At 43.3% G+C, this 15,821-nt stretch overlaps 1 protein-coding gene across 1 annotated transcript in view; it reads left to right on the top strand.

Annotated features, from left to right (window-relative positions):
- Positions 1-1,124: 1,124 nt before the first annotated feature.
- LOC130106652 (tensin-2-like) overlaps positions 1,125-15,821 on the top strand; it is a 54,686-nt gene continuing 39,989 nt past the window's right edge. Inside the window, exon 1 of the mRNA XM_056272839.1 lies at positions 1,125-1,461. Coding sequence (XP_056128814.1) covers positions 1,339-1,461 — 123 coding nt within the window. The 5' untranslated portion in view covers positions 1,125-1,338. The remainder of the gene's footprint in view (positions 1,462-15,821) is intronic.

Below are 15,821 nucleotides of genomic sequence, written 5' to 3'. Positions count from 1 at the left end.
AAAACTTCTCTAGAAAGAGTGTATTGTTGACAACTTTCCTCTCACAATCCCAAACCCTTCTTATTAAATGAGTATTTTGTCTGGTGTGTGTGTGTGTGTGTGTGTGTGTGTGTGTGTGTGTGTGTGTGTGTGTGTGTGTGTGTGTGTGTGTGTGTGTGTGTGTGTGTGTGTGTGTGTGTGTGTGTGTGTGTGTGTGTGTGTGTGTGTGTGTGTGTGTGTGTGTGTACACTTTAACGAGGGGTGCACAGATCTAAGATTTAAGAACAGAGCCCATCTTTGTTCGCGTCTCGTTGGACAGAGGAATGTGTGAGGAAGGGATGGAGGAGAAGGCCATACGGATGACACAAGTACTGTGGTCTTGATTATGACACCTCCCGTCAAACAGGGTGGCATGGAATATATTTCAGCATTTATGTCCTACCCAAGGAGAGAGATGGGGGTCTGTGCCCACGGGCGTCCCTCTGCACCAGCGCGAAAGATCCTCGGGGGGGGGGGGGGACTACAGAGGTAGAGAATAAAACTGTTACATCACATTGTCTGAGCAGACGAGTCCTGGTGCACTATTCTGGCACTCATGCACAAGACACAGGAGCAAGAGGTGGGAGCAGTACTATCAAGTAGTGTATGTTCTCTGCTAAGCTATGCAGTTCTGTGTGTATGGGGGGGGGCGGTAGGAGCGAATGAAATGGGTTGAATTGAAGCTGTGGAGAAGGGAAGGCCCTGACATCAACGAAGCAAAACAGCTGCCCCCGTCTCCAACCCCTGGAGAGAGAAAGAGGGGAGTCTGATAGGGCGCCATAGCAATACATGAGGGTCTGGAGACTGAAGGGAGGACGCAGGACTGGGGGTGGCGGGGGCGGGCGGGGGGACAGAGAGGTGGTGACTGTGTGCATGCTCTCAGAGCTAGGGAGTGAAAGAGAAGGGTGTAAGAGGAGAGGGGGAGTGAAAGAAGGCAGGGAAAGAGCGGAGGGGTCTGCCGGCAACACTAGGAGCAAAGAGAGAGAGAGGGTTGAAAGAAGAAGGGGGGGGGGATAAAGAGGGTTCTTTAAAAGACAGGACAGGTTGTCAGGCTGTTAGAGGAGCCACGGGGTGGGGTGGGGGGGACATGTAGAAGGGGGGTCTTGAGGAGGACGTTCGCTTGTTAAGGAGCCACAAGGAGGGTCCGGGCTGACATGAAGGACTGAAGTGCAGAGGAGGGAAAGGAGAAGGGACCCTCCGGAGCGAGACGTGTGTGGAAGGGACGGAAGAAGAGAGAGGCTCCTTGACAACTGCCTTGTGCGTGACAGAGGAAGAACAGAAGGACGGGACAGGAGGAGAGGAGAGGTGTCCACCGCAAATATGGGCTGCATTCACAGTACAAGGATTGGAAGGGTAAAGAAATATGGGGCTAGTGTAGATCCGGTGGGGGTCCTCCTCAAAAGCGACTCTGAGATGTCTCCTGAGGTCCTCCAAATTGCTGAGGTAAGTGAACAGCTGTTATATGGGGGACTTTGGAAATTGGGGGTGGTAGTCAGTAGAATTGCTTGGCTTAAGATGACCAGATATAGCGCATTAGAGGGACATACGAGAGATACCAAACAACCTTTTGCACATGGTTGTCTATTCAAAAGTCTCAAAATGATGCATTCTACCAAATCTCTTTGATTTGGCCACGGTACACTATGAAGTCTTGGCTCTCAAGTGTCACTTCATGATCCCTTCACGGTCCTCATACATCTATGGTCCTATTGCACTCAGTTTACTTGGATAAAAATGTTAAGGGTTTGTGTTGAGGAAATTACTTGGCTGCAGTGAAGATGCTGTCGAGCCATTACGTTGACTCGTGTCAGATTTTGGTCACGTAGATGTCAACCAGAGGAATCCCGAGAATTACCACTGTCCTCTCCAACCGAAGCCAAGTTTGAGCTCATAGGCGACCGTTTTCCTGCCTTTCAAACTCCTCTTCAACGATCTGCACTGCAGCTAGGGACACAAGAGTTGAAGCATTTCACATTAAGGTATCCGAATATGCCGGACATGTGTTTCACATCACGTGCCCGGTCCCATTTATAGTCCTGAATGAGATGTAAGATGGTAAGGTGGTGGAGTGGCTGCTACAGGGGAGAGAGATCTGCACCAAATTCACATTGATTAAGGAGCAAATACAAGGAGGAAATATCCCATACAATAATGGTCTCGGAAGTATTTTGTAAAATCTGCAAATTTGTACTACTGGCAAGTCTTTCGGTGTAGATTTGTTGTGATCGTAAGGTATTTTCTTGTATTGCTCGCTTGCATCCAGACCGCATTTTTAAACAATTTATGCAACAACAAAAAAATTGAACTTGTATTAGTTACTAGAGGCACGACCTACGATACACACAGTGACTACATTTGCACACCCCTGCTGTAATGCCTATGTCCCACTGTATTTGCGTGGCCCTGCCACCTACAAAGGCATGTGATGAAGTGAGGAAAGAAGAAAAATAAAGAGATGAGGGAAGCAGACAACTACATAGGTTGGTATTAATCATGTCCCTGGGGTCGGGGGTTCAAGAGGAAGTGGTGTCAGTTACTGTCCGGTTGGGATTTGTTTTCTGTCTGCCGCCTTGCTCTATTTAGGAACCGTGCACATGCATGGATGTAGGAGCAAGCCACAAAGCCACATGCTGGCTGTATAGAAGTCTTAATTTTTTTTTAAAAACTGCATGTTTGACAAGTTGGTGAACCTCTAAGGCACTTTGCACCAAGGCCTCATACCAAAATGTTTGGTTGCTTTTATATCATGGTAAATCGCACACATTATTGTAACAGTGTGTATGACAGAGGGGGAGAAAAGCTTGAAATTAAGACAGCTTCATCACATTATTATATGATCAAATGCATACCGCTAATTCCCCATGTATGGCAACGCACACATACGTGCGTACTGACATTTTTCCGCTGTTTGCATAGTTTCACAAAGTCATCTGGGCTGCCTGACAGTGAAATCCTGGCTCCTCTGTGAACAGAAATATTACTGAGACCACACGGGGCTGCAAATGTGCCTTTGTCCAAATTGTTTGTGTGTCTGTCTTAGACTCCGTGTGTACATTGTGTATGCGTGTGGACGTCCATGCCAAAACATGCAAACGTGGTCCCTACTGAATGGGTGGACTCCGTTAGCAGAGAGGAATGAAATGTGTCATACAATCACACACGCACGCACACACACACACACACACACACACTAGTAGTAGTCCCTTTATTTTGCTCATAATCTGTCTTTCCTTTGCTCATACACACACACTAACTTATTCCAATACTGATTCCAAGTGTTTTCATAGCTCTTTAGAGCTGACCGCCCCTACTCATGCAGACATACCGTTATAAATACCCTGCCAGTGCCGCAGCATACACCCCTAGCTCGCCACCTGCTCCCGTCCCTTTCAGGTTGGAATGTGTGTGTGCGTGTGTGTGTGTTATCCAGTCAGGAATCAGAATCGTGGCTCCTGCGCTTCAGCATGTTGTCAACGACTAGGTGGCCCTGAAAAAACACTCATGCAGGCCGAGACGTTTACTGCCATGGGGGTGTGTCATGATACTCTGCATTCATTTACCCTGTGTGTGTGTGTGTGTGTGTGTGTGTGTGTGTGTGTGTGTGTGTGTGTGTGTGTGTGTGTGTGTGTGTGTGTGTGTGTGTGTCCAGAAGTTTGTGTGAATAGCACAGAAAATTAGGCTTTTTTTTAACAATCGCGTCATTAAACAATTTATTGCACGAAAGCATCACTCATCTTGCAATATCTCTGGAGTCATAGTCATCTCAATCTCTTAACATTGTGCGGAGGGCAACCCTCTATTTCTCTTTTGAAATACTGAAGTAGAAATAGGAGTTATGAGACCCCTTGTTCTTTCTCTTTTCCCCATCAAAACTGGGTGGAGTGTTTTGGAATGAAACCGTTGAAATACTGCCGATACCCGTTCCCACACCAAGAGGCCTGTGCAACCATACAGTTATAAAGAAATCCATTAGGCATGAGTCAGTGTTTGACCCTTTCACAACATCTCCATATTCGAAGTGGAAGTGCTCTGGACACTGGAGTGTCAGAGATGCCTTGGGAATGACATAGATTTTGGCTCCAAATAAACAAATGGGGTGGGGTGCTGGGTTACCATTATTTCACTAAAAGCCACAGCTGCCTCTCTGGGGGTGAATTCAGCCTCTATCACGTTTACTGGTTTTCTGTCCTGCACTCTCTGCCGTCTTCTGTTTTTGCTCCCGCCATCTCCTCCTCCTTTTTCTGGAGGCTGCATTAAATCCACGGTGTGCGGAATAAGGAGACTTGCAGTGCTACCTCATGACCACTAGGCGCTGCTCTTGTCCGGTCTGATAGTACAGTTTGAACCGGTGTTATAGAATTTTCCGACTACCGCGTAGAATCTGACCCCCCCCCCCCCCCTTGGCGTGAATGGGTTAAGGTTAGGGTTAGGTGATTGGTGTTGGAGTTGGGGGGCGAGGGGGTGTTAGGGTTAGCCTAACCTAGCCTCACGCCAAGGGGAGTCAGATTCTGCGGGCGAGTCGGAAAATTCTGTAACACCGGCAACAATTACACATAAAAGATGAGCTCATTTCTCATTATGCTGAAGTATGAAAAGTTAATATCTGAGGCCTGGTTTCTAAAACACTGTGGCTGTTTGGTAATACAGCAAACCACCATGAATCATAAAACAAGAGGTCCATTATGGCAAACTGAGGAACAAGACTTATTTTCAATGCATGAAAAATGCAGCCTCCGTGGACTGAATAGGCCACTCTGTTAATGCTGCCCGATAGACCCTAGCATTCAAAATCTAGACGTGGCTTGTTAAACATCGACTCCGCCTGCCACACACATTACTAAACTGTGTGCAGTTACGCATAAGATTAGCCTTAAACATTTTATATTTAGAATCACTGAGACGTCGCTTGATTTGACCTCCCTTAACTATTGCAAATTAAGACTTCGTACTTAGTACAGAAAATATGAGTATGGTAAGAAACTGCCACCTCTTGTGAATGTGAGCCCTCATAAATAATTGTTTTGTGTCTTTATATTATTTATTTATTTACCTCCCCCCCTTCTCCCCAATTGTATCTGGCCAATTACCCCGCTCTTCCCGAGCCGTGCCGCTCGCTGCTCCACCCCCCTCTGCCGATCCGGGGAGGGCTGCAGACTACCACATATACCTCCTCAATACATGTGGAGTCGCCAGCCGCTTCTTTTCACCTGACAGTGAGGAGTTTCGCCCGGGGGGGGGCGCAGCGTGTGGGAGGATCACGCTACTCCCTCCCCCCCGAAAAGGGGCCCCGACCGACCAGAGGCGCACATACCCACATCCGGCTTCCCACCCTCAGACACGGGGTAGGGATGCCCGACCAAGCCGGAGGTAACACGGGGATTCAAACCGGCGATCCCTGTGTTGGTAGACAATGGACTAGACCGCTAATAAATGTAATTAAAAGACATGGATGAATGGTGTTTTAATAAGGCTGCATTTAGTTCTCATTAATGTTGCATTGGCGGATGAGGTAACAGCAGTTGGCTAATTGAATCAAGACAATAACCTGATGTCAATAAAGTCTTAACCAGACTGCGTAGTCCATTTAAAACATGTGGCTTATTCCAACATGACTTATCAAAGGGCTATGCTGTCACATATAAACACCTTAACTGCATATCTCAAACTATTTTTATTAAGATAAATATTTAACTGCGTTTGCTACCTTTCTTTTCCATGTATGGTTTGGGTAGAACTTTATTCACTCTATTAAAAAGCCTAATTTTCCATTGCATTGGGCAAGTTGGACTTCCATTAAAAGACACGAGCCATCTTTACTAAGGATGCGAAGTCCCTGTGCCAGTACACAGCCACGGAGGAGATTAGCCTGCCTCCCGCAGCACTTCATACGCTCTGAGCCCATACTATTCGCTCAGCTGAAAGTACCGTTGAATCAAAACCGGTGCTGTATCGTCCCTCAAATTTATGAAGTATTTTGGTGGCAATTGAAGCATGAGTTGATTGTCATGTGACCTAAGAGCCAACAAGGGGTCCTCAGCCAATTGTAACAGTTAATCCATCATCCGTCCTGACTGTGTTTGGTAATGACATTTGCGGCCCTACCAGGGAAATGACAACCAAATCATAATATTCCTTGATTCATTATCCAAACCACTTATCCTGCTCTCAGGGTTGCGGGGATCCTGGAGCCTATCCCAGCAGTCACTGGGCGGCAGGCGGGGAGACACCCTGGACAGGCTGCCAGACCATCACAGGGCCCACACACACACACACACACACACACACACACACACACACACACACACACCTCGGGACAATTTAGTATGGCTGATTCACTTGACCTACATGTCTCTTTGGACTGTGGGAGGAAACTGTAGCCCCCGGAGGAAACTCACGCAGACACGGGGAGACATGCAAACTCCACACAGAGGATAACCTGGGATGACCCCCAAGGTTGGACTACCCCAGGGCTCGAACTTAGGACCTTCTTGCTGTGAGGTGACCGTGCTAACCACTGCGCCACCGTGCCACCCAAAAAATAAATAAATAAATAAATAAAATATATATAAAAAAATAAAAATAAAATAAAATAAAAAATAAAAACCTATAGTACCTAGTACATGTTACTTCTCTCCCCTCCCTCACCACCGGCTTTGGCTAGCGTGGTCGGTCCAATGGCAGTGAGCTTTCAATTGATTGTTGAATTGAGTTACAGAACCAAATCATAATAATGGTGCAGATATAAGGTACACTACCACAGTCTTGAGCTATAATTATAATGCCAGCAATTTTCCAAATTGCTGATCTATAACTTAAAACAATAGGGATGCTACAGCTTAAAAAAAAATCAATCACAGTGATTTACTGGGCAAACAGAAAATGCATTTGTCATCATATCCATCATCAGAAAAATGTAAACAGTGCAACACGTCCCCATTTAAGCAGTTCGGTCACTTTAATTATCCCGGATGGGAAACTTGACATGTGGTCAGGTGCACAAGATAAAAACAACACACATACAAACATGTTTCCTGTACATACAGTGTACAGAACACAATAATACAAAAAAAAACAATCTCTGAAGTACTCAATTACACGTGCAGATTAAGCAGGGTTATTGCACAGCGAACGAAGGAGTTTCTACTCCTATTGCAGTTGAACCGGGTTACTCTAAATCTACGGCCTGAGGGAAGCGTTTCAAATGGGGGTTCCTGGGATGGGCAACATGATCCAGAAAGTGCAGGTCTTTGTTCCAACCAAGCGGTTACACACCTGATTCTATTAGTCAACCAATAGTCTTTTCTAAGGACCTTGATTTGTAGACTCAGGTGTGTAACTGATTGGTTGGAACAAAGACCTGCAACCACACCGGTCCTCTCTGGATCATGTTGCCCATCCTAGACTGGCCTTGTATGGGGCACCAAGTGTAACAGATCCTTTTTCATAGATAGAATCCTTTTGTGCTACAAAATGCATAAATTCATTACGAAACCCACCATAACGCCTTTTGTCCACGAAAAACACAAACATGTTAGCATCGTGTCCATGAGATATTGAAGAGAGCACATACTTTCATGCACAGAAAATCAAATGGACATTCCTGTCATGCACTGAATGACAAGAATAATGTGATTTTCATTTTGTGGACAAAAAAGCTGAATGCACTTCAGCACTATGTGGACAAAAGAAACTTGTTTTGTAGACAGAATTCTGTCCACGTAATAGACATCCTAGGCCAGCATTTATGATTCTGTGGCACGAAAGGCAGAATGCAGTGTACTATCATCATTCCGTGCCATCAAATGTTCATTTTGTCCACTTAACATTACGGTGTTATATGGTTTTGTAATGAAATTATGCATTTTGTAACACAAAAGGCATTCTGTCTACAAAAAGGGCATGTTACACCTGTTTTGAGCTGAATATTGCTTCTGGACAACGAAGATTTTGCTTCCTGAACATTTTTGGGTATATTTTGTGGATTTTGGGCTGCTGATCACGAAAATCACCTTAAAATTTTCCTATCACGTACTGTTTTTTAGATATAACCTATATTTTTGTTTCCTATGATATTTTAAGTCTACTAGTATATTGCCCACAAAGCAAGCTGTTTATGCACTCAGTGTAGGTGCTATGCAAATGTTGTCTTAGGCATGGCTGGGCATGCTTAGTCAGGTTAGATGGTGGTAGACAGGCTATAAAAGCAGCTCACATTTACAGAGGCTGTTTGGGCGCATGCTGATGCACATGTTCTTCAGGCAATAGCATAGTGAGTACACTTAACGGGATTTATTGTCTTCAGGAAGATTTAATACAGCAGAAATATCTCATCAATGTTGCGACAGCTACGATACATCGTTACTTCTGTGGCGAGTGTATGCTTAAGGCTCATGACTGCACTTATTAAGACAGCCTATGAGCTCTACTTCGGATGTAAAATTGGTGACCAAGAGAAACCCCAGGCTCCTCATATTTGTTGTGCAACATGTGCAGTCAACCTGAGAGTTTGGCTCAGAGGTACTCGGAAGTCAATGCCATTTGCAGTCCCAATGATATCACGAGAACAGAAGGATCACGTGACGGGCTGTTACTTCTGTCTGACCAATGTATCTAGCTTCTCTACTAAAAATAAGAAATCTATTAAATACCCCAATCTGCCTTCAGCCATGGCCAGTGCCACATGATGACAGTTTGCCAGTACCGAAGCCACCAGAGACATGGAGCCTAGATGAGGCAGATGAAGATGCCACAATGTATGAACCAGATGTGGAAAAGGACACTAATCCAGATGTTGAACCCTTTATGCCTGGTTCTCCTCATCTGATAACACAGCCAGAATTGAATGACCTAGTCAGGGACGTAGATTTGTCAAAAGCTAAAGCAGAACCACTTGGTTCAAGATTGCAAGGATGGGGTTTGCTGTAACCAGGTACAAACATTTATTTTGGAACCATCAAGAACATTTAACAAACTTCTTTACGCAGGTTGACAACCTCTGTTTCTGCACTGACATTGGTGGATTGTTCATGGCTTTAGGTTGTGTGCAAGACCCACGACAATGGTGTCTTTTTATAGATTCGTCAAAGTCACGCCTGAAAGTTGCCCTGTTACACAATGGCAATGTCCACCCTTCAGTACCCACTGGCTATGCAGCACACATGAAAGAAACCTGCAATAACATTGAATTATTGTTGAAACACATGCAGTACAAAAATTACGACTGGAACATCTGTGGTGATCTAAAAGCATTGGCACTGCTGCTAGGAATGCAGCCCAGATATACAAAGTACTGTTGTTTCCTTTGTGAATGGGATAGCCGTGCTAAAGAGTCACATTACATTAAAAAGAACTGGCCGCTCTGTAAGCATTTCGTTCCAGGGCAGAAAAGTGTGGCACATAAACCACTTGTTGACCCAACAAAGATATTTCTGCTTCCTCTTCATATAAAACTCGGATTGATGAAAATTTTTGTGAAAGCAATGAACAGAGAAGGTGATGAATTTTGCTATTTGAGACAGATGTTTCCAAGAATAACTGATGCCAAGATTAAGGGAGGCATTTTTGTTGGTCCACAAATCAGTCAGGTCATCAATGTCAGGGAGTTAGAAGATCTGCTAGTGGGGGCAGAGAAAATAGCATGGAAGGCATTTAAGGATGTTGCTGAGAATTCTCTTGGCAAACTACACTGAGCTGCTTGACAACTTGCTTAAAGCATTCAAAACCATGATGTGCAACATGTCACTGAAAATTCATTACCTGCATTCACACTTGGACTTCTTCCCTGCTGATCTTGGTGCAGTCAGTGACAAACATGGTGAAAAGTTTCATCAGGACATTGCGACCGTGGAAAAGCGGTATCAGGGCAACTGGAATCCATCATCCCTGCAACCCTGACAGCAGGATAAGCGGTTTGGCTAATGGATGGATGGATGGATGGAATCCATCAATGCTGGCTGACTATTGTTGGACGCTGACACGAGAGGCACCAGATGCTGAGTACAAATGAAAATCAGCTGCAAAACATTTTAAGCTCAGTTGAACTAACACAATGTGTCAGCATCACTACGTGATTAAACATGTTAAATTCAATAAAAGTTATTTTACCGTTTCTCCAAATTCCTACGTGATACAGCAAATCTGAAATTATTTTTGTGTTCAGCTTGGCATTGTCTGTCATAATATCTCATTTTGTTTCAGGAAGCAAAACTGCTGAAAAAAAATTGTTGTCCAGTGCTGTGAAGCCTTTCAACACAGCCATCCCTTAATTTGTCACAGCTCGCTCATGATCTAGTAGCTCAAAACAACACCTCTGCCTGTCACTAAGAGCTCTCCATCGCTGAAGCGTCGCACAACATTTGAATTTCCCTCCCGATGGTGAGGACATGCGGTTTTGGAATTAGGTGCGCACACAGTAAGTTAAGTTTGTCTAGATGTGACAGTGAGCCATTGTCTAAGATGACATACATTGTGTGTTACTAACTACTGCAGTACTACTACTTGGCAGGACTTGACTGTCTGCTGCAAGCCAGCAAAAATAAAACAAGTCTAACAAGGCATGCACCATTTTACCCGTGTCTTCCACAATTGGGATCCCGAAATCCGATGGTTTTACATATACTACAGTTAGTGCAATGCCGCCAGGTGCCAGATATCATCCAGATTCAAATGTTCCTGTGTTCATACCAGCTACCGGTTAGCTGGGACTCTGTAGGTGGCTAAGGCGGGCGATCTAGCTTGGTTGAACTATCTGGACTATATACTGGCTATATACTCTAACAACCCCTCAGAAAAGTTCCTTGCTTTGCTGATTTTCTTAAGTGCAGTATTTTATCCATCAGTGGTGCTAAGGACCACATTAAGTGAACAGAACGCCTTTGCACACTTATCAGATGAATGCAATTAATGACTCTAAAATTCACCAAGTATTCTGTGTTTGCAGCAAAACTTGAGAGATACAACTTTTGCCAGTCTGTCATAGTTGGGTGGATAATTTTTGAGACCATGTGAAAACACCCGGTTTGATAGAATGATTATAAAAGTGGCTGTGATGCCATTTAAACAAGATTGTACGCATGTGCTCATGGGCCTTACAATATACTGCCCTCACTTCCAGAGTGAAACTTATCGACTGCGTAACACATACTTCACACAACACAACTATTTAACAGGAACAGAAACATCAATATTTGTAGCTAGGGCGTTAGCTGTTCCTCATTGCTACTCTCATTGCCCCCCCACCCACACACACACACACACACACACACACACACGCGCGCGCGCTCATCTGCACTTTCCTCTCTGACCAGCCTCACTCCATGAAATGATTTAATGGTTTTATGTGCTTCACATGCAGTCAGAAAGCATTTCTTTAGGAAACTGTTTCCACAGCTTTGTATGTGTGTGTGTGTGTGTATATATACACTACCGTTCAAAAGTTTGGGATCACCCAAACAATTTCGTGTTTTCCATGAAAAGTCACACTTAAACACGAAATTGTTTGGGTGATCCCAAACTTTTGAACGGTAGTGTATATATATATATATATATATATATATATATATATATATATATATATATATATATATATATATATATATACACTACCGTTCAAAAGTTTGGGATCACCCAAACAATTTCGTGTTTTCCATGAAAAGTCACACTTATTCACCACCATATGTTGTGAAATGAATAGAAAATAGAGTCAAGACATTGACAAGGTTAGAAATAATGATTTGTATTTGAAATAAGATTTTTTTTACATCAAACTTTGCTTTCGTCAAAGAATCGTCCATTTGCAGCAATTACAGCATTGCAGACCTTTGGCATTCTAGCTGTTAATTTGTTGAGGTAATCTGGAGAAATTGCACCCCACGCTTCCAGAAGCAGCTCCCACAAGTTGGATTGGTTGGATGGGCACTTCTTTGAGCAGATTGAGTTTCTGGAGCATCACATTTGTGGGGTCAATTAAATGCTCAAAATGGCCAGAAAAAGAGAACTTTCATCTGAAACTCGACAGTCTATTCTTGTTCTTAGAAATGAAGGCTATTCCATGCGAGAAATTGCTAAGAAATTGAAGATTTCCTACACCGGTGTGTACTACTCCCTTCAGAGGACAGCACAAACAGGCTCTAACCAGAGTAGAAAAAGAAGTGGGAGGCCGCGTTGCACAACTGAGCAAGAAGATAAGTACATTAGAGTCTCTAGTTTGAGAAACAGACGCCTCACAGGTCCCCAACTGGCATCTTCATTAAATAGTACCTGTTAGAGCCTGTTTGTGCTGTCCTCTGAAGGGAGTAGTACACACCGGTGTAGGAAATCTTCAATTTCTTAGCAATTTCTCGCATGGAATAGCCTTCATTTCTAAGAACAAGAATAGACTGTCGAGTTTCAGATGACAGTTCTCTTTTTCTGGCCATTTTGAGCGTTTAATTGACCCCACAAATGTGATGCTCCAGAAACTCAGTCTGCTCAAAGAAGTGCCCATCCAACCAATCCAACTTGTGGGAGCTGCTTCTGGAAGCGTGGGGTGCAATTTCTCCAGATTACCTCAACAAATTAACAGCTAGAATGCCAAAGGTCTGCAATGCTGTAATTGCTGCAAATGGAGGATTCTTTGACGAAAGCAAAGTTTGATGTAAAAAAAATCTTATTTCAAATACAAATCATTATTTCTAACCTTGTCAATGTCTTGACTCTATTTTCTATTCATTTCACAACATATGGTGGTGAATAAGTGTGACTTTTCATGGAAAACACGAAATTGTTTGGGTGATCCCAAACTTTTGAACGGTAGTGTATATATATATATATATATATATGTCTTCTTTCTATTCAGACAATGTTGTGTCTGTCAAGAGTAAAATCTTAGAAATATGTTTATTTGACTTTGGTTCAATGCAGTCTCATTGAGTGTGTATGTGTGTGTGGACAGAAACACACGTGTTTTGACTCCTTTTTGCTGGTGTACAATATATGCTTCTATTGCGAATATCAAAGTTAGCATGTGTATTAGTTACTTGCACAACATTATGTTAATCTGTGATTTTATATACATATATAGCTTGTGTGCATTAATCTAACTGTCCTGTTTTGGTTGAAGCCATGTTTTAATATGTGTCATTTTGATTAAAAGAAAATCAAGTCAGTCCACTAAATTAGCCCGTCACTGGCACAATATGTTGTTACTGTATGTGCTAATACTGTGGATGTGTTTGCATGTGCATCTGTGGTTGTTTGTCAAATATGCTTTCGTTTTTTTGTTTTGTGTGTGTGTGTGTGTGTGTGTGTGTGTGTGTGTGTGTGAGGGAAGAAAAGACTGCTTTGCCTGGACGAGGTGGTGTGTGCTTGTTTACGCAGCTGCCACGATGGCGGCCATGCCATGACGGGCTTCGGTGTAGCACACCAGCTTGCTGTGTTTATCGGAAGATTAGAGTAAGAAAAACACTGTCGTCAGCTACATCAACCAGACTCAAATAGCAACGAGAAAACGAATACATGAGGAACATTGGCAAGACTACGCCATACTTCCACTACTTTGGGATGGAAACCCAGATTTGTTTTGGTTTTCTTCCAGCAGTTTTTTTGTAGTGTTTAATTTTCTCTTTAGCGTACCTGCTGAGCTGTTCGAGCTCGTGTTTGTTCTCTACGGCACATGACAGTCTGTCGGCTCCGGTGTTGGTCTATCACATTTGGCAATATGGTTGAGCCAATCACACTCTTTAAGGATTGATTGATTGATTCTGGGAATGTCAACGACATCAATTGCAAGCAAGGACATCTAAAAATACATCAGAATGAACTCCATCCATGCAAGTACACTCAGCCGGCCTGCAGCCATCACAAAAACACACCCACTCATCTTTCATTGTCTCAGCTGCCCCGCTGATGGTGACCAATGAAGAAAAAGCAGAGGAAGATGAGTAAAGAGAAGAGACAAGAGCATGCCTCATAACATAAAATCGGCCCACCGCATCATATGTAAGGAGTAATTTTAGTGGATGTAGTTTAATGGGAGTAGGTAGGTATGCTGGCGCGTCCTTGTGAACATTAGTTGTAATAACGGAAACTGCAAAAAAAATGAAATCTTAACAAGTGAAAACATCGTGTATTTGGTACAATAAGTCCAATACTGAGCAGAATTATCTTGAATTATCTCATTCCACTGGCAGATAATTTTGCTTATTTCATGTTTTTTTTCCTGATTTTGGTCAATATAATCTTGTTTTAAGAAAACAAGATTAACATGTATTCAAAACAAGATTAAATTGACCAAAATCAAGAAAAACAACTTGAAATAAGAACAATTATCTGCCAGTGGAATGAGATAATTCAAGATAATTCTGCTCAGTATTGGACTTATTGTACCAAATGCAAGATATTTTCACTTGATAAGATTTCATTTTTTGCAGGGCCAGACTGGACTTTCAGTAGGTTGGATAGGATAATGCCAGGATCTCATGTCTGGAAGCACATAGAGGAAACTAATTTAGAAGCACTTGTCACAAACATACACCTAATGTAAGTTGTATGTAGGCATGAAGGCAGGGACAATACACACACACACACACACACACACACACAAACGTCATGTGCATATCTCTTTTGCAGATCTCAGAAAGCAAAGCATGCAATAAAAATTATATTTTCTGTTCATGTGTTCACTCTCAATAGTATACTGAAGACTGTTTTACACAAATTGCGCATTTTAAGGGTTCCTCTCTTAAAATAACGGTGTTCATATTGTTTAAGAATAACGGCAAGAGTCTTCTGTTGCTGCAGCTTGCCAGAGCGAGAAGCCACACGTTTACAGAGAAGAGTTTCAGGAGGAAAAGAGTCTGTCATGTGTGCAGACAGAACATCGACAACCCAGGGGCTTTCTGCAAGGGTGAGTCCAAGTCCCAAGTCAGACTAGATGCAGACACATGGCCAGACCAACTTTACCGAATGCTCACTCACGTACACATAATCCTGTCACAGACAGACAGACCCTCTCTTCTCTTCTTTCTTTTTTTTGTGCTTTGTCTCTTTCTGTCCTCCTGTGCCTTGCTCCCAACACATTCCACCCCGCCTCTCTGAAAACTGACTGTCAGAATGTAATGCATACCACCCTGGTCTGCAATAACCCCCTCTCTACATTTTGCAGAGTGCAAGATTACAGTTCACAAGCAATGTGAGGCCAAGGTAAGCATAAATAAAGCTCCTTCACATCACTTCTGCTTGTGCATCTTACCCTTTTCCTATTGTCTTGAGCAAGCTGCATCTTGAGTCCTGTGTCTGAGGTTTGGGGATGCAGACATAGTGTGAGCAGTAGGTGAAATAAGCCATGTGGAGGACGATGTGTGCACTGACCTAGATGTCTGGTTTAAGAAGGTCACCCACCACCGCCACCACCAACCCCCACCCCTTCCAAACAACAACCGGCCAGGTTTCCTAGGAGTAAATTCACGATCTGGTATTTTGGCATGAGTCTTTGGCTGTGTTCGAGAGGCCAGGAAGGATAATCATGATTGAAAAGTGACTTTTTAATACAAAGATCGACTTCAGCTTGTCTTTTTCATGTAAGGCAATACATTTGGTGCATACGCAAGTACAAATACAACTGGGGGTTTATTCCATTCTGGAGAAGACTATTCATACAAACAGAAAGCAACCAGATGTTTTTAAAGGCTTTCATCATTCCACATTCCCCCTGACATTGCGCATCGTGAATGGCCTTATCCTGGTCAATAGGGGGAAATAGCGAGCCATGAGCTGGTGTCCAGACAGGGCTGTCATTGGGTGTGACAGTTCAGACTCGGTGGTTA

This window comes from Lampris incognitus, chromosome 2 (genome assembly GCF_029633865.1).
Source record: "Lampris incognitus isolate fLamInc1 chromosome 2, fLamInc1.hap2, whole genome shotgun sequence".
Taxonomy (NCBI): Eukaryota; Metazoa; Chordata; class Actinopteri; order Lampriformes; family Lampridae; genus Lampris; species Lampris incognitus.
This window is presented reverse-complemented; position numbering and strand designations above follow the sequence as displayed.